The sequence below is a fragment of the Tigriopus californicus genome, chromosome 1 (genome assembly GCF_007210705.1).
Source record: "Tigriopus californicus strain San Diego chromosome 1, Tcal_SD_v2.1, whole genome shotgun sequence".
Classification (NCBI taxonomy): domain Eukaryota; kingdom Metazoa; phylum Arthropoda; class Copepoda; order Harpacticoida; family Harpacticidae; genus Tigriopus; species Tigriopus californicus.
The window spans coordinates 11,096,237-11,124,042 of record NC_081440.1 but is presented as its reverse complement, the minus strand read 5'-3'; the positions used below and the strand labels follow the sequence as shown (position 1 = coordinate 11,124,042).

General features: G+C 45.0%; 2 protein-coding genes across 6 annotated transcripts in view; one reads left to right on the top strand and one right to left on the bottom strand.

Annotated features, from left to right (window-relative positions):
* The window catches only part of LOC131888936 (zinc finger E-box-binding homeobox protein zag-1-like), a 50,492-nt gene extending 30,953 nt beyond the window's left edge, over positions 1–19,539 (top strand). For both annotated transcript variants that reach the window (XM_059237897.1, XM_059237906.1), the window contains exons 3-6: positions 15,065–15,282; positions 15,470–15,610; positions 15,677–17,303; positions 17,561–19,539. In XM_059237897.1, the coding sequence (XP_059093880.1) occupies positions 15,065–15,282; positions 15,470–15,610; positions 15,677–17,303; positions 17,561–17,760 (2,186 nt within the window). In that variant the 3' untranslated portion in view covers positions 17,761–19,539. The remainder of the gene's footprint in view (positions 1–15,064; positions 15,283–15,469; positions 15,611–15,676; positions 17,304–17,560) is intronic.
* A 4,062-nt stretch (positions 19,540–23,601) lies between these two features.
* Positions 23,602–26,935, bottom strand: LOC131888952 (uncharacterized). Of its 4 annotated transcripts, none has more exons than XM_059237918.1 (2): positions 26,719–26,935; positions 23,602–26,007 (listed from the first exon to the last, which is right to left on the bottom strand). In XM_059237918.1, exon 2 carries the CDS (start codon positions 24,680–24,682, stop codon positions 23,717–23,719), a length of 966 nt encoding a protein of 321 aa, XP_059093901.1. In that variant the 5' UTR covers positions 24,683–26,007; positions 26,719–26,935; the 3' UTR covers positions 23,602–23,716. The 4 variants fall into 4 exon arrangements, with proteins under 4 accessions (XP_059093901.1, XP_059093910.1, XP_059093918.1 ...); XM_059237927.1 differs by lacking the exon at positions 26,719–26,935 and adding an exon at positions 26,182–26,405; XM_059237935.1 differs by having other exon boundaries at positions 24,926–26,007.
* Positions 26,936–27,806: the final 871 nt, after the last annotated feature.

Below are 27,806 nucleotides of genomic sequence, written 5' to 3'. Positions count from 1 at the left end.
TCCCTAACTAACTCATTTTTACAAAAGGAATGAATGGAACATGTCGGCGAAATCTTGGGTTCCTTTTTTCATATCCACGTTCCCCTACGTATTTTTGGGTGGGTGGGATCGCTATATTCCATCCATCCGTCCATCTATCTATCTGGTATCCATCCACCTCGTGCTGCTTGATTCATTGCCCTTCAGAGCGTCAGAGCATTCTTTCAAGGGGAGAGTAGGACCAGAAGAAGGTAGTGTCAGTGGGGAATCCCAATTTCTTTGTTGTTACCATGTAAATCAGACGGATCTGTTAGCTTTTTATGGCACCTCTAAAGTTCCTACCCTTCTCTCCCGAGTGACCCTAGAAGTATAGCCAACCATTGTTCATTATGCATTCCTCATAAACTCCAAGAGAGAGTGTGTGAGAGCTGGCAAATGGTTTCCAATAGCTCTTCGACTAGTTCATATCTGATCTTGAACCAATACAAAAAGGAAGCCTAACTTGTATTGTTTTCATGTGTTCTTGGTTCCTGGGAAATGGAGCGCCCTCATAACGTATGCATATACGATATATACGGTATGTACTATGTACGTACACATTTATACTGTACACTGATTCAGCGGACCACCGCCACCCACCACCTAGCACTATCAACCACCCTGCTGAGTGGAACCGTGAACGCTTGGCTGATTGCCCTGTTGTTGTACAAGTCTCGTACATTTGGAACACACACTACTTCTACGTGTTCGCACATTCGTACCGCCGGACGTATGCTCACTTTCGGCACAGATGGCTCAACCATTCTCAAAGTAGTGAGAATAAGTTATGCCTCACTTTTTTCTGCTTGAGATAGTACTCCCATCATCGTAGTTTAAACTTTTTTCCTTGAGCCCCGGTGACGTGCAATACAAATACTCTGGATGGAAAACACTCTGCTCCTCATTGAGATACTCGCTGAATTCGAACAAGCAGACTTTTGAGATTCCTTTGCTTTCTCAGCATATGCCATGCGTATCAGGGCGCTTTACCTAAAAAGTCGGAATATTATTCACATCATTCAAATCCAGGAACTTGTCTGGCAAGAACGTGCTGAATTGGAAGATGGCTCACTTCTCTATTTTCAAAAGACGCCGCCGCCAAGTCCTTTTAAACTAGATTGGATCAGATTTGAGAAGATGATTAATGATCCTCGAGGATTGCCATAAGCAACCTGAGCGCCCAAGGGACTACCATGTCGAGAGAGATCTTGTTAGTTTCCTCTTTCCTCCACATCGATCTGAACTACGTACAAAAATGGACCCAGGCCAGGTCGGCGGCTGTTGGGGCTTTTCCAGCTTCTCCTCAGCCTTGTCCAATTCTCCACGGAAGGTATCATTGTCAACATGAAGTGATAAATCTATTTCAAGCACCTTTGGAAAGGGCCCAGTCAACTAAGAAAAGAGCTTCTTTCGTGTTTGGCCAAGACAGCTTGATTCATTCAATTTGGCAGGGCATGTTTGTTCGGCCTGAGCTCATCCCCCCCCCCCCCCTCCTTTTCCTCCGTTTCACGTTTCATACCGCAGATGTTTCTCCATTTTCCGAATTTTTATTTGTTCTCATAGACCACAAAGTAAATGACAGGATTACGCTCAGATCCTCTTTGTCGTCCGCTTGACTGACCAAGAAGCTAAACAAGGCGGCATTCGTCCGCTCGTTGGCCTGTTCATCTCCTATCGAAGCGCACAAAACATATTGTAAGAAGTGCTCTGTGGGGCCCTCAATCCACGTTTACATCACCGACAGAATTTCATTAATGCAACACACAACAAGCTTGGCTCACTCGACTAGCCAGACAACTAGGACTTGGTTAGAGTGGATGGCTCTAAACAATCATTCCTTCACCCCAATAGTATCGTACGTACGTAGTACATGGATCTAAACAGTATGAAGAGGCCGTTGAAGGGAAGGGAGGGGAGGGAGGGGATCTTTTTTGCACTCCCTTGTCATGGTGGGATTCCCCTGCCTACTTTAACATCGAACGACAACTTTATGACATCCTCCTTTGCCCACGGGCTCATTTCATAGTTTTATATACACAATACACTACTACTGCCACTGCTTTAGAAAGTACACACACTCAAGAGTGTACCATGCTGTTCTTGGAACACCAAACCTTGGACTTGCTCTTCAAAATTGGCTTCTTTCAAAGTCGGAGCTTTATTGATCTGGATTTAAGGAACTTTACAAAGGGTGATGTTCTGCCATCATACAAAACGGGATCATTTTTTGAAATATTGCGCTAGATCACCAAATAGGGGAGCAAGTGAGAAGGATTGGCAAAAGTCCATGGCTTGAGTCGTCCTCCATTTTTTCGGTACCACTGGAATCCACTCAAAGTTAATCCGGGCAATCAGCTTTGTGCTACGTCAGGATTTCTCCACTCATCGCTCGCTGTTTGTCGCGTTCCAAGTTCCATGATGGCTTGGCCAAGGACTTTACTTTTGGTGTGTGCGAGTGGGACTCTTTCTCTCTCTCTCTCTCTCTCTCTTTTTTTGTCTTCCCATTGCAAGTTGCCACACAAGATGTCTTTTAGTAGTTCAGAGATAGCTGGACTGTAGTACGTAGTAGGGCTTTGTACTACTTTTTTGAGGTTGAGAGAGCGACGAGGGGAACGAAGGAACGAAGGAACGCCAATGACGAGGGTCTGCTAAAACCCAAATGATGATCTGCCTTCCGCTTTTTGATGCCTGCAAGATTTTGTGAAGCAATTCCCCCGAGTGCCACGCTGTTTTGGAATTCGTGATGGTGAATCAGGATGACCGCTTCCCACCGAAATCGCCCCTCAACAGAATGACGTTGGCGCCAGATTATTATGTGTTCCCTTTTCCCCGTGCTTCACTGAATAGTGCCAAGTCCGACCACCTCAGTCCAAGTAATAAAGCTCAATTGAGAGACACTGCCGCGCGATGCTGGGAGAATATCTTTCATCTTCTTAATTATCAAAATGAGGTGATCTTGAATAAAAAAAGCGGGCAAACCGACCAAAAGCATAACATTACTTCCAAAACATTGACTTTACCAAATCACTTCACTTCATTTATGGCCACTATTCCTGGAGACATAAATCCAAAGTAAACTAATAGTCAGCCCATGCTGCATGAATTGTTGTTTTTCTTCTGGTCAATAGGACTTGGCTTTCTTTATTCATCCTTCATATACGAAACTTCCGTACCAATTTAGTGATGCAAATAAAACAAATGCAGAATTCATATTCGAGGAAAGTCTTTGGAGCACCTGAAATCTTTTCAACATGAGTCCAAAACTTATCTTGCATTGAAAGGCTTCCACAGCTGTTCTTTGAATTCAATTGGAGATTTTTTTCTGTAGAGAACTTAATTGCTTGGAAGAGAAGAAGGAGGGAAAGAAAGAGGCCATCTTGGATCAGTGCCCAAATGTCATTGTTCCAAGAACGGAACAATGCGCGAAACATCCCACGGAGGGAGTTCCTTCCTTTCTACCTTTTTTAAAAGGCTCCCATTAAAAGCAGCTTAGAACAAAGGCCAGCTCTTGGCAACTACAGCGACGATTTGCATGATTTCTGACTTTTTTAATGGAAGAAATTGCGCAAACCAACGGTCCTTTTTGATATGCCCATGACATGCTCTGAAAGAGAACAACTCTGGCTAGAGGTACGATCTCTTTTAGAGTCGTGTTTTTTTTCCTTTCCATCCGTACGGGATGATGTCTCGGAGTGGAGACCTCCTGGAGAGTGTGTATAATGGTTATTATTGCGGTGGTTTGCCTTGGAGCGTTCCAAGGGTATTCATCCCGGCTTTTAAGAGCTTGCTTCCACTTACGTACGTGAAGGATTGGCTGTCTTTAGACGTGGGCAACCTTTTTGCAATCCTCTTGAACCTTTTGAATCGGCTCCTCGTAGTGGTAGCCTTTTTCTATCTCAATGTGGGGTCCCAAAGAGGCGATACTGGGCAACCTTCAACAACGATGGAGGAAGGAGAAGGAGAAAAAGCCGAAGGGACCGTATGTGGTGACCATACCCAGCCGCAATCTCATCTTCACTTTCTCACATCCGAAGGGGCAATAATAGAACCTGACTGCCTGCCAGCACTACCTTGGAAATACCGTAGGTACAGAAAGTTATCACAAGGTTTGATTTACTTACGTAGAATGGAAGTGTCGTCAGCTTTGGCTAGAATATAGAGAGAAGACTGTTGAGCTTTGCCCTTCATGCCATTCATGTTAAAGTACGGTGTGCTTATTGGGAAGCTGTTAGCCTTCTTGGAAAGTTTCTAAGTTTTCCCCGCCCGGTGAATATTAGCCTTTGTTGACTCACTACCGTCCTTAGTGAAGAGGCTGTAAACCTGGCTTTTTATTGGATTTTCCTTCGAAGAAGGTAAATGCTCAATATTTGAGGCTCGTTTCCAAAAAGTTATGAGCAAAAAGGGAAGCATAACACCTTGGACACGCACACCCACACACCCACACTTACTCATATGTACTCTAATACCTACATATACGATACGCTTGCATGAGGGCTTGCCCAAGGAGAAAAAGAGGAGCCATATTTTCCAGCAGATTTCTCGGGGATAATGGCGGGGCGAGACCGCAGGGCGATCGCTTGCTGCATTGAAATGCTTTCAAAGCCCAGCCAACCACCGTAGCCCCAAACACCGGTGCAGGGTAGAGTAAGACCTCCTTCCTAAATTGGAAGTGATCTGAAGACAGGAAGTTGCTTTGGGTTTGGCCATTACACCATGGGCAAGACTTCCTGTGTCGAAAAAGGAGCTTTACGTCCGTCCGTCCGTCCGTCCGTCCGTCCGTCCGTCCAAAGCTAAAGACCTCAAGCTAAGGCTGGCGAAGGCTCACCGTCCCACCAGGTTGGCCGATCTTTATGAGCCGAATGTCTTTTTGCACTTACACCAGGAAATCATAGAAATCTGACCAGAATCGCCCGCAAATGGCGTCCCAATATTTGTGGACCATGGGGTTTGAGGGATATCTATCTGTAGAGTACGATGAACCTGGTGAAGGAAGACCCATCCACAATGGTAGTTGTTGTTTCCAAAAATAGCGAAGAGTGCTTGTCTTGGAGCCATAAAAAGTGGAGATGCGCTGCAAACAAATTGAATTGCGTCTCCATATATTAACCTCCTTGATCTTCTTCCCGTTCATCGGGGAAAAGGCTCATTTCCATTCGCGGATTGCGGAGCGGTGCGTGGATTTTAATGATCTTGATTGAACAAATTCCTTTCCACGGGAATTGGCACTCAACTGTTTTTATATTGCTCAATTACTTTAATCCGAAGAGCTCGACGGCTCCACTTGAGCCAAAGCAGGAGGCAGAAATATAAAAGGAGGCGGAAAAGTGGAACAGGGATTCGAGGTCTTTGGTCGGTGACTCTCTACGTACTTATCCCAAACAATTTGTTTTCTCGTTCTGTCCTTCAGTGTGGCACACGGTTTTACACTATATAACAACAACAACAACCACTACTACTATACTACTACTACTACTACTACTACTTCAACAACAGCACCAACTACCATTGCTTTTTCTATGCTACTTTTCTGCTATTACTACAAAAGGAATAGTGTAGCAAACAACAACAGAAACAACAACAACAAACAGTAACGGTAGGATCGTATGGATTGCACATGGCTGTCTGCATTTCGAAATCTATTACCATCTTCATCCATAGAATAGCAGAAATGCCTCTTCCGTGCGCGGACGTTCCTTATCCTGGAACGCGTTGTTCCCTTTTTTTAGCATCCGGTACGAAGAACGAATCCCTCTGTGTTCTTTCTCCTCCTGTCGCTTTGGCACCGACTCATTGCTACTCACAACTCACTTCCTATGGACCCACCCAGTGAGTAGTGAGTGGATGGAGGGCATTCCAAATAAAGAATGCAATTTTGTAGATTGGTTAAATTTATTTCCGAAGACGTCAGAGTCATTTTATTGTCTTGGCTGCGTCGTTCGGCATTCGGCGGTGTGCGACATGAGTGTTTTCCACGGAATGAACAAACGTCGAATGCGCCATAAATTACCTCCTCTTCGAGCTGCTTAAGTCAAACAGGAAAAACGGCGAAGGAGTTGAGCCAAGTCAGGCCAGAGGTTCGGATGAGGAGGGAAAAAGGGCAATAAATGTGCCTGACTGGTGAGATAATACCAATTGACTCAATTCGATTTCCTCCCAAGTTGCACCTTTGGAAAGTGGGCTCCTCCGTGGCTCCGAAGAGGCCGCCAAAGCTTCTTTACCTTGGCCGCCACATCATCATGGTCCAGGGACCAAAATTGAAGGTGGTTGAAATTCCCACGGGAAATGTCAAACCAAGTTCTTTTCTCCGTTCCTCGGGTCCTTCCAAGCTCCAAGTGTTTCCTACTTTTACCCCCACCACTACCACTACCACTACCAGCACATCCTCTTTCTGTCTCCCTCTCTCTTTCTCTTTCTCTCCCGGTGTGACTCCTTCTCTATCTACCTTCTAAAGTCCTGCTTTGCCTCCTTTGTCCTCAAGGATCACCTAGTACCTCTTCTTTGCAACTCCTCTTCTTCTCCGGTATCCACCAACGTCTTAGCCCGCAACACTTTGGTACCCGAGGAAAGTGTGAAGCATGTTGAGAATGGCATTACACTGACTGGCCTCGATGGTTGTCGTGGCGTTGGGATGAATCCTGAAGTAGTTTAGCCACGATCTGAAAGCACCACGACCACTACAAGTAGCAGGAGTAGTAGGAGTATAAGAGTAGGAGGAGAAGGAGGAGCACGAGGAAGTGGGTGAAGGCTCAACTTGTGTTGGTATGCGGACACCAACCACCCAAGGAGATGAGTCTGATGGCTGGCTCCACTCATTCCCGCCTCGTTCCACTTCCAATTCCCATTTCCCACCTTGGTTGCCCATCATATTCTTCACCTTGTTAGAGGGAGAAGAAGTTAAGAAGCCACTCTGGCGCCCCTGTCTTTTCCACTGTCCGTATACCTTCAACAAAACCTGGCTTGCCCTCTTATCATCATTGCCACCGTCTTCTCCTCCTCAGCCTCGGCTCTCCTCCTGGTCGGTGAATTGGCCTCCCAAATTCCCTCATTGGCAGTGTGTGTGCGTGTGTGTATGGCGGGAGTTGCCATCCACCAACACCCACCGCTGTTGTATTGCCACTCGAAACGCCTGAGGGATCAACGCCTGCTCAAGCAGTGCGAACTCACGGGAGTGGTCGGAAAGGCTCCAATGGCTTCGGCAAAATTACTCGAAGGAAGGTAGTCGGGAGAAGCCAAGAAAGATCCCCTGGTCTCTATCCTCCAAGGCTGTTTTCGTTGGCTGGGCATTAAAGGTCTGCAGGTGATGATGATAACGATGATGATAGTAATAGGAGTGAGGATGATGGAACCAATGTTGGAGATCGTTCCTCATAGGTGCAAGATTGTCTTGGGAGCCAAACCCACATGAAAGCTCTCTTGGGAAGGAGTGAAAATCGTCTTTCCCGTAAATGACTCATGGCTCTTGGAATGCTTTCCTCGTTGTGATGGGTGCAAGAAGTGGAGGTACAAATTCGCCGTCATTTCCATTTGTTCATCGTAATGGTTGGATCCGCGTGTTTGCCTTGCGGGTAAATCGTTAAAAGGCTTTTTCGCCTTCCCTCACCACAACCGTTCACTCCTTCACTCCTTCACTCCTTCAGTGGCTCTTTTCGTTCCTAGTGGCTCGATGTGAGTGGGTAATACGGGATGCCCTCAAACCCTTCTTCTTATTCCACCTCTTCCTCTACGTCTTTCCCTCCTGCCACAGGAGTGCCATCACCTCGATTCAGAAAGCTTCAGGGAAGAGAATGGAAAAACAGGACGGAAAGAGCAGCCCGCCACAGCCTGATCTTCCTCTGGCTCTGCTTCTTCGTTTCTTCGTCTCCTTCCTTGTCTTGTTCTCCGTATTCTAATGGTGCTATGTTCACTTCAATGGTTCAACCATATCACATTTACCTTTCCCAGGTCTTTTTCTTCTCCTCTTTCTCCTCCTTTGGCTTCCACTCTTCATCATTGCAGACACTAAGACAACCAGAAAGAGGGGACCGAGGAGATTTGAGATGAACTTCGGGTGTGTCAATTCTCACACATCACTTTCAAGACGTATTCTATAGGGCACTCTACCTCAAGACATTTGATGATTGAGGTAACAGAACCTCGGAAACTCGATCTAAAGGCCACAGGGGACAGGAGGGCTGAGGCGCGGATGAGGACGAGCGAGAGGCTGGAGGATAGAGGAGGAAATGTAATGGTGTTCGCTCTTTTTTCCTCCTCAAACAATGCCTGGGATTGGATGTCCAACTTGAGAGTGGTCTGTGGATTCGAATGTACATCGCGTTCGTTCCACTCAAGTCCATCGTCATTAAAACTTGAGACCAGATGTTCCATGTTCATTCAGGTAGCTCGCTACCAGTCCAAAGTTTCCGGTCCCCAATTCGAGAGCCTCGTTCGAGAGGGTGTTGGAGCATGTTCTGAATTCCATAGCTTGATTGCACTTTGGTCTGGCCTGATAATGCGCGCTACACCAAGCCGAGGAGGCTGTGGCCAGGATTCCCAGGGATACTTCAAAAACGTGTAGAATGAGACGACCGCCACCGCGAGGACTACGAGTCCTGCTTCGACTTGAACAACAACAACAACAACAACCACAACAACATGGAAACAGCTTTGGAAACTGCCGTGGCTGGCACGTGTGTGTATGGCGTTAGTTTTCGTGGTTTGTTCCATCTGCGAGGAAGTTTGGGAAACATTTGTTCCTTGGTTAGTGAGGGAACACTTCGATCCATCCCGATGTCAACATCCGGCAGAAATAGTGGCAGCAATAGTAAAAGAAGACCTCGCTGCACCTCTCCACCAGCCATATAGAAGCACTTCCGACCAACCAGGGTATATCTCCAAGAGAAGTTGTAATCACCTTTCACAAAGTTGAGCAAAGTTGCAAGTGTGATTTCCAAAATCCTCCAACATTCCTCTCTCAACAAAGGGAGGCATTTTTACACCTGCCCGCTGTGGAACGAGGAGAATGAATGACCTTGTCTATTGTCTACTTTTTATTCGTGGTGCTTCTTTGATCGTCACTTATTTACAATGCGAGACCATTTGGACCCCTGCTTACTTGTTCCCTCCATGTCATCATCATCATCTTCATCATTATGATTATCTTCCCAGTCAGTCGAGAGCTCTCGCACTGCGTACAGTACTCGCATTTTGTTCGTGTGGTATTGTAGATCACAAAGAAAGAGGGCTGTCGTGCTACAATCAGGAGTGATTCACCAAAGGGGGAGAATACACAACTACAGTACACATTTTTAAAAATCTTGCTCAGCTAATACGAGTGAGAGTTTTCTATTCAACTCGGCTCAGCGTAGAGGTTGGTAGGGGCTGGACACTACTGTTTGGCGCTTATCCTCGCTATTCACTCCCCCGGGGGTTCCCCAAGAACGACCATTTGTTTCCACGGGACGGCGATGATGATGATGATGGTGGTGGTGTTGGTTGTGTTGGTTGTGTTGGTTGTGTTGGTGGTGTTGGTGTGGGGTTGCGGGTGCCCATGGTTTCACCTTGGTTCTAACCCGGGAGAAAATGGTGATGCTCCTCCGTATATACCGCACTTATCGCAGTTTGGAACTTGATGGATAGTGTGTCTTCATGGTCAATCACTTTTAAACGATCATTTATCCTCAGCACTATATGGTGATATTTTCTAGCGTGGTTTGTGGTCCTCCCTTGAGCGTTTTAACCGCTGTTAAGTTGGCCTGTTCCAAATGAATGGTTCTCTCCTTCCTTATGGTTGTTCCTTTGAAAGGTCCAAGGCCCATGTAGCTTCTACGTATTTGTTGTTGAGTGAAAGAATGTTTGCATAGAAATGTCAAAAGGATTTGAAAGCAAGTTTCTCATGTCAACTCAAGGATCATCCACTCCTTCATGTAAATGCCTTTTGCGAACACCAAAAAGGCGGATCACACGAAACTCTTCAAGCACGGAAGAAATACCTTTCAAAAACTTTCCCCTCCGGCCTCCACGAGGTTCCTTCAACTTTCTGGAGAGGAGCCAAAAAGAGAATTCAATGTGGACTTTATTTCTTTCCTCTCCCTCCTCCTCCTCCTCCTCCTCCTCCTGCTTCTCCTATGAGCCTCTTGCACTTGGGTTGTTTATACCGACAGATAAGACCGGGATCCAACTCGAAAATTTGAAGGACCCTCTGTCAGTCAAAGGTGCGTTTGTTGTTGTTTTCAACAAGAAACCACGGCCGAGTCCCGGAATCCCAGAATATGCCAACTACATCATGGTCTTGGACTATGCAATGAAATGCTAACAAGCTTTTCTTCCTTCCTTCAACGATATACTATTCCAGCACGAAATCTGTATCAATCTCTGACCAGCTTTCAAGTTCAGCATTTTCTCTCCACCAGGAGATTGCTTTTGGACTGAACAGGCAATTGGGAATTACAGAGAGGCGTGGCAATGACAGAGGTGAATTGGAGAATAATGAGGGGCATTTGGCCAATTCCTGACGACTTCATGGTGGCCCGTCATCATTACATTCCTCTTCCTGTCTCATCAAAAAGGTTGTTTGGCAACTTAGCACTTCTTCACTTCATCGGGGTTCCATCGATATAGCAGCACTGAAGCTAAATGCACTAAGAATAAAAGTCGAGGAAAGGGAGGAGGGACCCGAGAGAGATGGGAGAGTCAGCAAGAGGAAAAGTCTTGGCAAAGTCCAAATGTTTTCCTTTCATCACCAAAGTCGAGGGGTCACCACTCCAAATTTTGCCATCTTCTTTAAATGAAATTTCAAACCTCGCTTTGATGTTTCATGAAAGAAACTTCTGGATTTACACTTCGATCCATCTCCATCGTCGTTTTTTGGTACGAATCACCTGACTGCGTAAGTATGTCCAAAAGTGAATTGTAAAAAGAAACACGAAGTCTGAAAAGCCTTGTCGAACAAGGCCAAAAAGTTCGGATATTCCTCGGTTTAGCCCGACTTCCGTTTTAGAAATATGAACGTTTTCTACAACGAGGTGCGAGGAGTGGGGACAATCCTCGGATGCTAACCTGTTTTTCCGGTCTGTGGATCAAAATTATCTTAGCACGTCCGAAAATTGAAATGAAGCCACCTTGAGCAGTCTGGCCTTTAATCACTTAATTTCCGTCCACCGTGTAAACGCAACCCTATGGGCGTTAAATCTCAATGGGGCTAATCAAGTGCAAAGAAACGAGAGTGAGGTTGGAACCGTCTCTTCATGGAGGCACAACAAGAGTAACACTGTGGTTGTAGACAAGCCACATTAACCTGGAGGCCCTTTTGCCTCTGCTCCTTTCCTTCAGATTTTCTAAGAGCAAATAAACCTTAAACGACTTTCATCTTGAAAGAAGACGAGGCGAGGTTATGACCGCAAAATAAACGTTCGCTTCATCAGTCCTCTTAAACTTGACAAGCTTTTGGGAAAGGAGGGCTCTTCGTCATACTCTCCCATGGGGAAACGAGTTGATCATCATCACCCTCGTCGGACCATCATCATTCTAGGCGTCGTCTTTTTTTTGAACACCCCTGCCTGAGATTGAGTGCAATATCCGACCACAAATGAACACCCTGAAGTCCTCTTCAAGGAGATTGAATCCAACCAAGGTCGAGGAAAGTTTGTTCACATTTTGGAGCCTCCTGAGACATTCATCTCGAAAGCAAAACTAAAAAGTTCTTTTATCATTGTAAACAAGGATTTAGCGATAGGATCTCGTTTCATTTGGAGCGACTCCTATCTCAAATGGAGGAGTAAAAACGATCTTGAGCAATCTCTGCTAAAGTACTGGTGATCTTTCTAGCAACTAGTAGGCTCACGAGTCCCTTCCTTCTCCTGAGCAACTTTCAACAGGATTTATGACTTCATTTCGTTCCTCATGGAACGAACGAACGAACGAACGAACGAACGAACAAACGAACGAACGAACGCTGAGCTGAAAGGCCAAAGGCTTGAGGAACCAACTGAAAAGTATTCAGAGTCCGAATTACAAGTTAACTTCAAAATAAGAAAACATGTTGCTTCTTTCCAAACGATGCCCTACTTGAGCACCTTTCCAAAGAATGGAGGTGAAACTTTGGAAATGAGCTGGCTTCCTGTTCCACAAAGAGTTGATTCAATTTGCCCGTTTGGCAGTTTTCATGTGGATCCCTCGCGTTCAATGCAAGCATGCATGTTCCAAATTTCCTTCCCACTTCCCTGTCGAAAGATCAAAAAATGCTTGGGCAATTCGGGTTTCATGGTGCTTTGGAACGAACTTGGAACACGGAGGCGTCGCTCTAAATGAGGCCGACGTGCTCAGAAATGATGTCTCAGTACTCGCCCATGCTCACCCAAGAATTTGGAGCTAATGGCATGAGAACAAACAAGGAGGCTCAAGTGAGGATGATGCCAGAACAAAAGGGGTATAAAATAAAAAAACCCTGGCTCATGAAATGGAAATTACCCGTGTTTCACAACCTACCAACACGAAACAGCAGCACTGGCAACACCAACCAGTCCCACTACCACCAGTGAATGCTCTCCATGTTCCTGGCCTGGGTTGCCTGCTGTGAGCGTGCAATTGGTTCATGCCCACTGGAGATCCACCATAGATGATGGTGTAAGAGACTGAAGGGAAACAACAGCCAAACATGCTCAGCTCTCCTCTCTGTAGCTCTCCTCTTGAACCATAGGGCTGTATTGTTTTTAAAGAGCTATTCACAGAAGAGACCTCGTGAGACCTCCATTTAATGGAGTGCAATAGAGCATCTTGTGTTGGAAAAACTCCCAACCGTCTCAGGGACCTTTTTGATTGCCCCACCGGCCACGGAGCAATCTCGATGTGATTCGGGTCTTTTTTTGGAATACAAATTAGCTTGGTTCCTGCTCTTCATCTCGGGGATCTTCAGGGGAGCGTATCTTTTACGTGAAAGAAACGAAGAATAAAAGTGTAGACAATTGAGATAGTGGGAGCTGGACCTCTGGCAGTTCCCTGAGATAGAATGATAGGAGAAGATGAGGAAGAAGGAGAGGCAGAGAAGCGAATGAGCAAGCAAGAGGAACTTGTTTTATGCAGGAGGGAAAAAGGGGATCCCGGCCAAGACCTGGCACGGAAGAACAGGAAGTTGTATGAAAAGATCACAGATAACAACACGCCATCTCATCGTCTCATCTTTACCCAAGTGAGGTACAGTAGCAGGACGTTCACTACGAACGTACAGTACGTGGTTGTTGGTTGTCCCCTTTTTCCTTGGCTGTATTCTGAACCCGGGTTGTGGCACCAGAATTTACTCTACATAATAACCCAGGATCCCTCCGACTGGCCAAGGCCAGCAGCGAGTGATTTGGCCATTCTTCTTTACAACTTAGATATCTCGTTGTTCCTCCGATGGCGTCTTCATCCTTCCAGATTACTCCTACCAGGGTGTGAGGATGGGAAAAGGTCCAAATTTGGGTCCATCTCGCTGCTTTCGGTCTATCTTCGTCAGAATGGGAAAAAATTCAGATTCGTGCCGAGGAATGAAATGAACGAAAGGAGACCGTGTTTTAGCGCCGCTTCTTTCCTTGACTTGGCCTGGAGCTAAGTTGAGCTGGAGCAGTGAGCGTGGGTCTGGCTGCGTGAGTGAATCACCTATTTGAGTGACCATTAGCAAAGATTGCTTTTACCCGAATTGTCAGCCGGTGGTGAGCCGCCAAATTTCTTGACCACTTTTCACAAGAATGACACTTGAACGAAAGCGACGTTTCTGCTCATTTTTCCACCCTTCTCCTCCTCGCCGTCCTTGCCCGTAGGACGTGGATGGTTGTTGAGATTTTGTGTGCAAAGGGTATTACTGCAGAAACTTAAGCCAACGGAAGTCAGTGTCGACCACGTTCAACTAAGATTGTACCGCGGCGTGTTGGACGTACGAACGTAGTACATTGGTACTTTTGCTACGTGGGTGCTGGAGTCAGGAAAATGAGAATAGTCCCCATTTCCGAATGAGCTTGAATCGAAAAGAGTGTCGCAATCTTTTCTCAGCTATCCGATAGGCCTGGAGGAGAAGTCGTTAAGTAGTGTCCCTACTCTGTACTCTGCATAACAGCAACCTAACACCAATGGTCTAGGTTCTTCTTCTTCTTCTTCCTCCTCCTCCTCCTTGTGGGCTCTTCCCTTCGTTCTATGTACATATTTCTCCTCGGTTCCTTTCGCTTTTGATGAAGAAGGAGAAAGTAAAATTTGCCTAGTTCCGGGACCATTTTCCGTGGAGGGATGGATATCGTTATTGCTTTAGTACTAAAATGCAGAGGAGAGACTGGATGGCGGGTTGCTTAGTCAATCGAATCGCCAGATGAGCCGATAAGGAAGGCTTCGGTAGACAAACCTCCAAAAAACGGCTGTCCAATGTCCATTGCTACTACCAGTCTGTGCGAGCGTGTCTGTGGGTCTAATGCCTGTAAAAACAAAGGACTCCTTCTTCACGTGGTCCCCATGTTAGAGCTCCACGACTCAAAGTTGGCTCGTTTTTTCTACCACTTTGTAACACGGTTGAGTTTGCGTCCTTGGTTGTTGGTTCTCTTGGTCGACGACTTCTTTCCCTCCTTTTCGATTGTTGAAAATGCCCCACCCAACAACCACCCAAAGTAAGCATCACGTTCTGTGGTCCCTCTGTAGCTCTGTGGGGCTTTGCCCGGCTCAGTTTTCAAACCAAGTTTCCACTACACATTTTATTTTAATTGCCGCATTGTCGGTGAGCACCACCACCTCCACCACCAGTCAGTCGTCTCGCGGGGGGGGGGGTTCGCTCGACTTGGCTCCCTTCTGCTCTGGGAATTATTGTACAAGTTTTTAGAGACTTCCCTCCTTGGCAAACGGTTGAAATGCGCTCGAGACGGTTAATTACTCCGTCTTATCAATGTCAAGGTGGAAGACACACTCCTCCATCTCTTGGTTCGTTGGTTGTTGGTTGGCCAGGTTGGACCCTGGTTAGAACCTGGTTGGACCCTGGTTGGAGCGCAACTCGGTGGAGAGGGATGGGATGAGAAAGCGGAACTTGTCTTCTCAACTCGCATTAATTTCTTTCCAGGATCAGAAGACTCTCCCGAATCAGATTCCGTTGGATATGAAGATGAGAGTCCAGAATTTGCCCTGCTATGCCCAAAGTGTTCTAAACCGTACCATTCGATCAACAGCCTGCGCGATCATCTTAGGGATGAGCACAAGATCGACCCATCCGACCTGCCTGATGTTTTGATGGGCATTTCCACGGTGGGGAAGGAGCCCAATGACTCCGGTGACCTCGTGGTAAGCGTTGCCCTGTTTTCTAATGTTCCTCATTCCGACTCATTCTCCTCGTGAGGCTTCCTAAGCTGAGTTGGGAAATAGAGACACTTGTGGGTTAACCGCAAATGCGATTGAGTCACTCTTCGACAAGGTTGTTTTTGTTAGGTGATCACTCAATCGAGGCTGACGCTGATTTATCTCTTTATAGGACTGTAAGGTGTGTCAAAAGCAATTTGCCAATGTCTACCGCCTCCAAAGGCACATGATTTCTCATGACGAGTCGGTGGGCTTGAGACGATTCAAGTGCAATGACTGCGGAAAGGCTTTCAAATTCAAACACCATCTAAAGGTATTTGTAATTGAGCTCAAATTGTGCATCAACGGACAGACACGTTACTCAACTCTTGCCTTTTAGGAGCACGTTCGGATTCACACCGGAGACAAGCCGTTTGAGTGCAAGCATTGCGGCAAGAGGTTTTCCCATTCTGGCTCGTATTCTTCTCACATGACCTCCAAGAAATGCCAAAGCAACAAGGCCAAAAGCAACCACCACTTGGGTAGCCAAGATCACTCGCTAAACGACATGGACTGTCAAAGTGGCGGACCAGTTTCTTCAGCCAAGGACCTACAGCTCCAAACTGAAGCTTTGGTCTCATCCCTTACCACACCTTTGGCCTTATCAACGAGTGTGAATACCATGACAACCGCCTCGGTGTCTTCCGTGTCTCCGTCTACTTCGACAACCTCGAATACCTCGTCCTCAACTGTCATTCAATTGCCCACAGAGCCAGCGCCAATGCTGGCCACGGCAACGGCTTTCAATCCTCTCTTCCTGAACCCATTCATGTTAACCTCACATTTGGCCAAGCCGGAGTTGATGAACCCAATAAAGGCCTTAATACCTGATCTCTCACTGATTTCCCCCTTGAACTCCTTGAGCAAGCCACATATTGCGGACACTCTGGCCAACATGTTTGGGAAAGAGGAGCTTGACAATCTGAGGCGAATGTTGGAGACAGTGAACGCCACCGTGACCAGGTCTCTGTTGGAAGACAATCTCAAGAAATGGAGCCAAGAGATTCTGACCAATAATGCCATCCTGGACCAACTATCCAAAGCCCAGCCCATTCCACCCGAGTCCACGAATGGAGACTCAGATTATCCAATGAGTGATGGGGAGGACGATGGTACCGAGGACTCTGCCAACAAGCGGTCTCGAGTCCGCACTCAAATATCGGACGAACAAGCTTCCATCCTCAGAGGTTGCTACATGATCAATCCCAAGCCTAAAAGAGAAGAGCTGCAGCAGATCGCCGAACGAATTGGACACCCCTTCAAAGTGGTGAAGGTGTGGTTCCAAAACACGCGAGCCCGAGATCGACGAGAGGGTCGCACCTCTTCCACTCCCTCCAAGCCCATCACGCCCTTTGACGTTACTCTGAACAATCTCCCCATCTCACTGAAAAACCTGAGCCCGCTTCCGCCTAATGTGGTTTTCAGCAAATTTCCCACCCCTCCAGCGAGCATGACCGAGTTCCAGCCCAGTCCAACCGCTAGCCCACGTCCGCCCAAGGCCGAAACGCCATTGGACCTCTCGACCAAGCGGTCCACGCCCTGCGAGACACCGCCCCCGCTTGTCATTAATTCTGATCCTGAAGATTCGGAGGACGAGGAGATTGATGATGAGGAAGAAGGTGAGGAAGACGACCACGAGAAGATGGAGAGTGACGAGTCGGATGAGGAGGACTTGACCAGCAATACTCAAAATGGCGATAGGGTCACCTCCGGGCCGCCTCAAACCCAAGACTTGCTAAACAATGCCAAGAAGCAGTTCGAGAAAATGATCCAAGACAAGTTAGTAAGTCTGAGCCCCAGTGCAGCCGCCTCCATTGTTTTGCCCACCAAACCCGTGGAGATTCTCCCCACCAAACCCCTACCAGATGAGAACCTAGTCCCCGTCAATGGGATCTACTCGTGTGACCAATGCGACAAGACATTCACCAAGAAGAGCTCCATCACTCGGCACAAATATGAGCATTCTGGTAAGTTTTATTGCGTTCTTCCTACTAATCCCCCGTCCATAAACTAAGACAGCATCCTCTTTCTGTCGAGGTCACGTGAAAAGCAATGCGCTGTTTTCTCCTTCTATTTTCTTCGGTCTTTAAGTGATCGTAGCTTCCGCTGATTTACACCTTTTTTGCTTGTGGGACCCCCCCCGTTACATGCTTGTAAATGATTTGCTAGTTCATGGTGTGGAGAATATCTTTTTCAAATTTGACACTCCTCCTCTGTTTTGCAGACCAACGTCCCCACAAATGTATGGATTGCGACAAGGCTTTCAAGCACAAGCATCATCTGACTGAGCACAAGCGGTTGCACTCGGGTGAGAAGCCGTTCCAATGCCCGAAATGTCTGAAGCGATTCTCGCACTCCGGATCTTACAGTCAGCACATCAACCATCGGTTCTCGTACTGCAAACCAATCAAGGATGCAAACTGAAACAACTTCCTCCAAGTCCAACACAAAAACAAACTCATACGCCACTGCAACAATCATGATGATAGATGATAGTCTCCTGAAAAAAATTATTCAGTCAGGAGAAAACGAAGAAAAAAATACTCGAAAAGTGACTTATTTCATTTACGTACTAGTCGACGCAATGAATATCTGAGATTCGCTATGGTTCCCACAACGACTTGTTCAAAAGAAACGCAAAGAAATTACTACCTACCCAAAACCTTCTTGAAAGAAGCAAAAAACTGCAAGTCAACAAAATATTATTTTAGAGTTGATGTAAACGGAAAATACTCCATCCAATCAAATCTTAGTCCGAAACCAAAAGACAGACTCAACGAAACGATGATACGATTACTATGAACACTGAACGCTATTGCTATCATATTCATTATTACTTTTATGATTATTATTGCCATTATTACCACATTCCGAGCACTGTTTAGTGTACAAAAAAAATAGTGCCGGGGATTCATTCCTCTTTTTGCAAACGTAGAATGATCCGATGGTCACTTTTATTATCTTATCATTTTTCTATTCCCTATGATTCTTTTCTGTCAGTCATTCGGATCTTTTTGAACTCACTTTCGTATAACTTCCACTGTGAATAGATTGTTTCCGTCTTGGTCTCACTGTAAATAGCTGAGAAACTTTTTATTTTTTCACTTTTCGCTCAACCAGATGCAAAACATGACCGCATGTTCGGTCATTCCAGGCCAATTCGAAGTAACAGGAAGACAAAAGAGATTATCGTGAAAATCTACATATGCCAAAATGATTGTGTACCTATGAAGCTTGCGCAGATGCCAAAGTCCATAATTTGTAGGCTCTTTTTTCAACGCCATCCATAACCATTGAGTTTTGATCATGTTGTTTCCTCTCAATTTATCTTTTCCGAACTTTCTCACTTCTCTTTCCGCTTTAATACTACTAGTCGCTGCTTAAATTAATTCTCATATATAGTCATTTATTATGATCATTTCTTATATCGTCCAGAAATTTGTTCCATTCATCTAGTCCACCAACGGAAATCGAAGGAGGCGTTCCTGTGAGACGGCCCTGCCCCCAAATTCCTTGAAACGAACCAAAGCAATACTAGGTATCTTATCATAACTTCCAAAGTACTCGTTATTATGCCATGATCACGCCACAATTGAATCAAAAAGTGCCATAAAACCGAGTTTAATCCGAATTCCACTAGTTTCTATTAATACATTTGTCAATTATGCCCTCACCAGACATTCCCACCAAACTGATGAATACGAGATGCAAATGACCTCCATTGTGTTTCTTTCTTTATTTCCGACTTTCTGTTCACTTATCTATTGTATATATTGTTATCATTTTGAAGTTAGCATTTCAATGCTTCTTTCCAAGTTGAATTCCGCGGCCAAATCCAATGAGGAACTTTCGAATTTTGTCAACCAGTCGGTAGCGAGTCAACAAGCTTTAAGGAACCTTTGGCGTTCCAAAACACTTCGTCACGTTCCATTCAACACTTTTGGTTGGAAAAGCTACTTTCATGCTACAACCTTCCTGATATGCTCTCTTCTCAAAATCTTATACTTCAATCTACAAACTAAAATGCAAATACCATGTACCACGCTACTTCAACAGGCATGACAACAATTAAACAAAGTATTGAAAACAATCGATATAATTTACTACAACTGCTACTATTATTACTCTTGCTCTTACTTATCCTGTTTCATATTTTCAAGATCGCTACAAAGAGTTCGAAATAAACAATGTGAACAAATAACAGCTAAACTTTGTCTTAATTTAGGCGGGAAATTCGAAAGCAAATTGCACCGAAATTCGTGCTTGGCGATGTTGAAGAAGGGAAGCGGGAAAAAAGGTTGGGGTCCATCTCGTTGCGTGGTGAAAATAACGTGTTAGAGAAGTGAAAAGAAGAAGGATTTATGGATATACGTAAGTTCAAAAGCACTAGGGGGCCCTAAGAACCCATTCAAAATGATGGATTAACACTCTGCACATCCATGGGAGAGCCTCAAGAGCAGGCCAGAGCATATTTTTGAAGACTTCACAAACTCACGGGGAAATCAAGCGAGTGATAAATATTGCCGGAATATTTTCGTCATCCACTTCGACCCCAAAAATCCCGCGCTTGAAACCCCAATGTTTTTTTCCTTACATTCATATTCTTGGTACAGTCTTCACTTGCAGCTCATTAGGTAAGCTGGAAACTACCATTTCCTTGCACATGTTCCTCATCTAGTCGTAAGTATTTCATGCAAGTGAGTATATAAAAAGTGAACATCGACTTCATTTTTCATATAGGGTCGTTTATTCATTGGCTCCTTCCATGTGTGTGTGTGAGAGGAGAGAGAGAGAGAGAGAGAGAGAGAGAGAGAGAGAGAGAGCGGGTGGATGGTTCTTTGGTCGAGTCATATTCATCACCTTTTTTGCTTGCAGCTCCTTAAACGATGGTTCTGAACCATCATTTCCTCGCGTTTTCCGCCGCGACCCCATTGAGAAATAAATGACTCCAATTCCGCAAAAAGAGACATGACCGTCTAAAAGTGCACTTTATTCAAATCCATATGCCATTTGGCACCTGTCCAACGATCCGCGTTGGGCGGAGTGAAGTGAGGTGGAAATTCAAGAACCATTTCCTCATGTTGGTCCTCCTAGGTTCCCGCTCTTTTCGCTACGTACAAGCATGGGGCATATCCCGTTGGTCAGGTCCAAAGCTAGGATTTTGATGGGTTACATCGTTGGTTTTGCGAAACGATGGAACCACCACTACATTGAACTGGGATGTGTCCCCATGCTCTGTAAATGTCTCGTTTTTATGGCCATTTTTGCCTTTGTTGCTCTGACAACATTCGTGAATCCTGGTGATCTCACGTGCAATCACACGAGAGAGATATATGGACATTCCCAAAGGAACATAACTAGATGGAAATGGGGATATTTAGAAGGAAAACCCTTATGTATATCTCGAATCTGGCTGGTTTCAGCCAGTACAACCGCTAGCCAGAGTACAGATTTTCACTTTGACCCTACATACGTATCGGTTTTAAAGCTAAACATATACTGACGGTGTGCCAAAGACCTCTCCCGTGTCATTCTAGATATCCATTGAAGGAACCGGCCTCTGTTTGTACATGGAACGTACCTACAGTACATTTGCAATCGCATGTACATTCCTACGTACGCATACAATACGGGTGGCAGTGGATGCCGTGAATACAATTGATCACAGAGTATCTCAAATTCATGCCAACCGATGGAATGGCGCACCCACCACATCCAATGGACGCATTGCAGACACGTACTACGAACTAGTACGTACCCACTAGTACACATCCATAAATACAAACCCATTCTGGGCCATTCCGAGATATTACCGTCGTCCATTTATTTCGTGTTGCACTACGCTGACATGGAATTCGATCGATGGCGAATGATGCTGATTCAGACCCGATTTGAAGGTCTTGAGCATTGGTACCACCGTTCGTGGTGTGAGGTGGGACCATCAAGCATGGTGATGGTGGTGGTGGTGGTGTATACCATTGGATCAGGAAGTTTTATTACCCGATGGGAACTGCTTTCCAATCCAATAAATCCTGTAGCCAAACGATTTCAATGCTCCTTCCTGTGTCATCTCGGAGGGTAAGGAGATTACATGTATACACCATTTGTCTGTAATCGATTCCAATCTCTCCACTAGCTCAAACCTAGGTGGCTAGGTGTACGTGCTTCTGATCCAATTGTTGTTCTTGATCCCAAATAGCAGACAATCGACATCAAGTTCAGTTCGAAAGCAACTGCAGAGTCAAAAATAAGCCAACAAGGATCTTCGGTGTCTTGTACATGAACTTGGAGTGTACCATACCGTCAGAGTATGAATTCATGGTTCATCCTGATGACTGTTTTAAGTGATATTAATAGTGTTCCTCCTTGGTTGTTTGCCTCCTTTGAATTGAATGAGTGTGCATCCTTCCGCTTATTAATCACAGCACGAGGAAATCGCCTCTCCAACCATCCAACCAAGAAGGAATCCGGCCTACCATCTACCATCCCTTAGTACAGCCAGCTCTGCTCATGTGCTGTAGCATTCTATCTCCTTACTGCATGTCGTCCTACTGCGCCCTACCATGTTCGGTATGTGTGTTGTGTATGTAGTATGTATGTGTGTAGAGCGAGCGAAACTGACGCCGACAGACAGTGGGACCAACAAACCATGAGCCCGGTTGTCTTGATAACCAGGAATAATAAACTTTCTCGTCCCCTTTTTGTTCCCCATTGTTTCGCCTGTCATTGTAAAAGAGCACTTTTTCCATCTTTTTTGTGCAGGAATCTCGAGTGGAAATGCGCGATTCTCGAAAAGGTCTCGCCGCCTCATTCAGAGACGTCGCAGAGCTCGTTCCACTTTATTCATCTTGGGCGGGAATCTGTGTCCCGAGATTCTCGTCAAAAAGTGGAGCAAGGTAGATGGCTGTCAGTTGAAATCAGTCCTCAAAGGAGCGATTAGGAACCTTCCCCACTCTCACATAACATTGAGCTATCTAACGAGCACTTTCGAGTCGTCGAAAGGTGGACAAAAATGAAGGTCTGTCCCTCCCTTCGTCAGTTGGAATTGATGAGACAAAAGTGACTGGGGGACCCTTCTTGAAAAGCTATTGTTGCTCATAGATTGCAGTAAATGAGCTAGAGCCTTTATTAATGATGTCGCCACAGGACTTCTTGCATCCTCCCACAGCTCTCCAACAGCGAGGATGGTTGAGCAAGCCCTACTATATACTACGTAAAGTAGTACCGAATAAAGCCAAGGGTCGGGTAATCATTGTGTGCAAACATCCTCGAAGACAAATTGACTCGCCCCGAGAGACACTTTTGATGGTACTTTTTGCAGTTGTCCCAAATCTTGTTATGATTTGTCAAAGCTCGAAATGATGATTGTTCCATATTTCATAACTATACGTAGTGCGACAACGAGGACCAAATAGTAGAGTGACACAGTATACTTATCCTTATTCATCATGACCAACGACCAACAATTGTGTACACAATTTGGACTTTTATCCTTATTCTTCCAGGATCAATTGAAAGTGATTCAACTCAAAGGGATTGCATGGGCATCAAATTAGGAACTTTTTCATGATGAGCGAAATCATTTTTCATTTTGAACACAAGCTGTCAATTGCAAACAAAAAAATGACCTAACAAAACGCTTATCGCATAGTAATTACCCTTGCTAAAGAGATTCCTACATCACCAAACATTTCGGCGGCGGAGGCATAAAAACCAAAGAACATATGCAATAAACTAATCTTTTAGCCTTTTCGAACGCGTTGTATTTTAAATCTTGAACGAGTGCCTTAATTGAGAAGCCATTTTTATTCCTGTATCTAATTAAAAGGCAAATCCTAATACCTTTTTCATGTTCTAAAAGTTTGGAAAATATAAAAAAAGAATAAACTCAGAGATGCTCTATACGGGTTCATGTGGGTTTGATCCCAGGATCGTCCCTTTATGATTATGGTGAATTAATGCCCTCGTAATATGTTGCGGTTGGAGCAAAAAGCCCATCACCAAGGACCTATTGCCCTTCACTTCAACCTTGCAACTATTTGTAAAAGTGGAAATGCATTTGGAGGAATGTTACGCTGCAGTATTGAAAAAAATAAACAAATTAGCAGTGATAAAAATCATGAACGTCCTTTCTTGATTTGGTGCTGTCAATTCTTTTGCAGACCTTTTCTAGCCGCAACATCAATCCTTTTGGGAATACAGTCCCCAGTGCTCGCACACTGAAAAAGGATGGTTCTTTTGATTCTTAGAAACTGAGCAAGTTCATCGACTTAATATGGATCGGTATATATTTTAATCGAGATGTCTCTCTAATTCGATTCATGACACAAGATATTCACAATTGAACAAGAGTAAAAGAAGACATTGTGCAGCTCCATTTTTACGGCGAGATATTTTTACAAATTTCCTCCAAATGAGCGGCGTTTGATCCACAACATCCTCCAAACACATTCAAACAAGGCAGGGCTTTCTTGAGGCCAGTCACTTGCTTCCCAAAAAGGATAGCGTCGCCAGAATCCAACGAAGTCGAGCCATCCAATTCGGCGTGGCTTTTCGTGGACGGATTGCATCGGACGCACTGGATTCTCTTCATCCAGGGTTCGTGGTCACCCTTAAAATTGGCTTCAAAATGAGTGGGATGGGCACAATTAATCATGAAATAGGCTGCAGCGTTGTCGGTGGCGTCCTCTACTTGCAATATGGCCTCCTTGAGAGATATTCCATTGGGAAGATCCCCATTGGTTTCTACAGTAAAACTCACAACACAAGGTACTCCGGCTTTTTTACTGGCTCGAATAAAACCAATAGCCTCCTCCGGATAGCTTAGGGTGGCAATGAACACTCCGTCGACACCAATATTGGCAAAGCAACCAATTTGAAATGAGTGATACTTCTCAGCTTCAACGGCAGTCATGGCATCCTTCACTTGGTATCCGTCTCCGCGAGGCCCAACCGTGCCCATCAGGATGATTTCAAACTCCGGCGTAGCGTGTTCGACTTTGACTTTGTTCAGAATGTCGAGACTTTCCTTATAAATCGATTTCAAACCGGATTCATCCACATCGAGCTTTCTGGCCCAATCTGGATTCGCTCGCCAGGTTGGCGTGTCAAGGACGATTCCATCGACTTTGTAACTCTTGGCCACTTCGATGAGTTGGTGGTACAAATTGACCAAGATATTTCGACCAGTGGCGTCTTGCAAGGCCGTGAATGATGCGAAATGGGGCATGGGTAAGCCATTCTCGAAGAGTAAAAAGGTCTCCAGACCAATACCGGTGACATAAACTTTATCTTTATTGCGGATCATGGGCAAGTTTTGCACCTTCTCGTGGTAATTCTCGGCCATTTTCAAAGCCGGTGTTGGCCAAGCTGTTAGTAGTTCAATTGACACCCTCAAACCTCTAGCACTCAAAATCGACTGATCCTAGAAGACTCTTTGCGATGGAGCGCTCATTGACTGAAATCTTCAGCGAAACGAATCGTATGATTGGTGTTTTGGAGTAGCTTAGTATTGAAAAGAAAGTGAAAGTTTCCTTTGTCCAGTGGAATGCACTAGCCAGCACTCAAATGCAAATAAACAAGCATACAATATTGCTCGGAAGGGTTTATGTTTTTTCGTATGTTCTGAAACGCCATACTTGAATCAAATTAATCTTTCAACGCATTCAAGGTGATGCAAATCTGTCGCAAATGTTCTTCATTGGTCCCGCAACATCCGCCAAAGAAACACAACTGCGGCATCAGCTTCTTCATTTGACCGTGAAGACGACCAAATTCCACGGGATCGCCTGACTCTAAGTGGGTGGAACAATTCAACTCTTCATGACTCTTGGGGGACGGATTGCATCGCAAACCCCGAACGCGTTGCATCCACGACTCTCTTGGGGCTTCGAACAAGTGCCTGAAATGACTTGGATGGGCACAGTTGATTTGGTAGAAAAGGACTCCGTTTTTCGATTTCATATCCGTATGAATGATGGCCTCCTTTAATGTCTGTCCACTGGGCAGCTTCCCATTGGTCTCGACCGTGAATGAGATGATGCAAGGCACGTTGTTATTTTGGCAAGCTTTGACCACACCAATGGCTTCCTCGACATAATTAATAGTGACCCCAATCACACAATCCACTCCCGCTTGGGCCAGAGTCTCAATTTGAACATGGTGGTACTCTCTGGCCTCATGGGTGGTCATCTTATGATCCACGAGGTATCCATCTCCGCGGGGACCAATCATACCAGCAATAATGATGGGAAATCCTTTGCGGTCGTAGGAATGTCTCATTTTGACCAAGTCCGCCACGGCGAGTCGGTTCAGCTCGGCTAGTTCTTCATCTTCAATCCCAAGGGCATTGGCCCAATCGGGACTGGCGCGCCAAGTTGGGGTTCCCAAGATGAATCCATCACATTTGAATTCTCGCGCCAATTTCAAGTACGGAATCATATACTCGTTGAGGACTTTGCGCCCGGTCTTGGATTTGAGCAGCGTGAAAGCCGCGAATTCGGGCAAATCCAGATTCTTCTCGTAAATGAGCACGGTTTCAATCCCGCCATCGGTTAGATATAAACCTTCGGGCTTCAGGATCTGGCTTAAAGTATCTCGATACATGGCCATGTTGACGGACACCAGAAATATCACTCTTGATTGTCCCAGTCAAGTTTCAAGTATGGAGATCTAGGAAAAGAAGGATTCGTTTTGTGTTCGGAGCCTAGCAATTGAGATCATGAAAAATGTCCCTTAGATACGGCACAAATCCGTGCTCGGCATAATCGTGTTCAAGCGAAAGAGAGAGAGAAAGAGGGCCTGACAAACAAACGGAAAAGATTGAATGGGATAAGTGAGCCCCACGTTTATAGTACGCTAAAAATACGTCGGTGGCTCTTGTTCTAATCGAGAAGCTCCATTCAGGATCACACGTGGCGAGATTTTTTGTATCCATCAGCCAGACACACACGGAGAACGTCAGGAAAACGTTTGACGTTTGACATTGAAGGGACTGGAGGATTCGGCAAGAATATGAATGATTCATTGGGCTCAGATCAACGGGACAATCAGCACGCAATAGTGGCATTGTTTTGATTGCTTTTGAATTAAGAATAGCGCTCATCTGCCAACTAGAATGCCCAAGCCACCGACTGAGTGATTTGTCACTCCCTCCATTAATTCTTTTAGGTTTATGGCCAATCGATATATGGATACTGCTGCTTCCGTGTGTCCCCTAAAGTGTAGTTAAACCAATAACATCTACATCAAACCACATATCAATCGTGATTTTCCAATGAATTTTCTTAATCGGAATTGATCATCTATCGAGTCAGCCTCCATGCAGCATAGTTGCTGGACAAGCATTATGTTATTGTTTTTGTTACACTTTTTCCATTTTACCTTGGCATTGTCACTGGCTGTTTACTTATGTTCTTGGGGCTGACTAGGGACCTCGGAGATCCATTGCCAAAAGGTTCGTGCAGATCAACAGAAACATTGTTCTCGCTTGACGGAATGTTGGTGAACACTCACGCAATCTGCTTTTCCAGACTGGAGATTCAAATCGCAAGGAAACTCAAGAAAAGTAGATAAAAACGGAAAAAAAGTTGATGTGGTGTAACAAAATGCCAAGCCAAAATTACTTCGCGATGGAGGTTGAAAGCTTCGACTATATCCCCAAGGGTTATCACTTACTTTGGTAACACTGGCCTCTCAGATGCTTTCCATCGTGTCAATAACTAACCGTGTCAAATCCCTTAACCCAAAACGTGTGTGCAGTTCTACGACCTGAAAGTGTCGGGTTCAAATTCTTTACTTGACCAAATCTCTTACAAAACAAGATTCATTCCCAAGCATCGATTAACCACCCGTAAGCCCTTTTTTGATGGGAGCTCTCATTTCAATCATGCATTTTCAGATCTAGAGATACAGATGTTATAGAGTTACAATAACAATTCCCAAAAATATAGTTGACTACAACTTCTTTTAATCATACCGGGTGCGCCATATTATCGTCTAGACTTGTTTTTGACCTCGATAACCGCGTCAATGGGAGGTCTGGTTAATTTTCATGTTTTAGACATAGCTTGCATGTGATCATTAACAATCATTTTCGAGCATATTGCCGGTCTAAATTTAAAAATAGACAACATAGACAAAGGTGAGATCGCCATGAAATTTCCCAATAGTTTTGCCATCCATCGTAGCTCGGCTTACAGTATTGATAAGCTCCATGCCGCTCTATTATAATTTTATGTTTTAAGGTCTCCGACTCATTACAGATGAGTTCTACGTCATTAAGTCCCTTGAAATCAATATGTAGATAATAATATGGCGCACCCAGTACATAGCTACGTAACCTTTATTTTGCCATTTTTTAGCATTGTTAATGACCACTTGGTATTGGGGATTTTGCTTATCTTCTTTCATTTTGATTTGACAAAGAAAATGCATGTCAGCTTTCTAAAGTGTTGCAATTTACAGACTTT

What these genes read in the sequence shown, in the direction of transcription:
- LOC131888952 (XM_059237918.1), bottom strand. Translation starts at nt 24,682, where the DNA reads ATGGCCGAGAATTACCACGAGAAGGTGCAAAACTTGCCCATGATCCGC.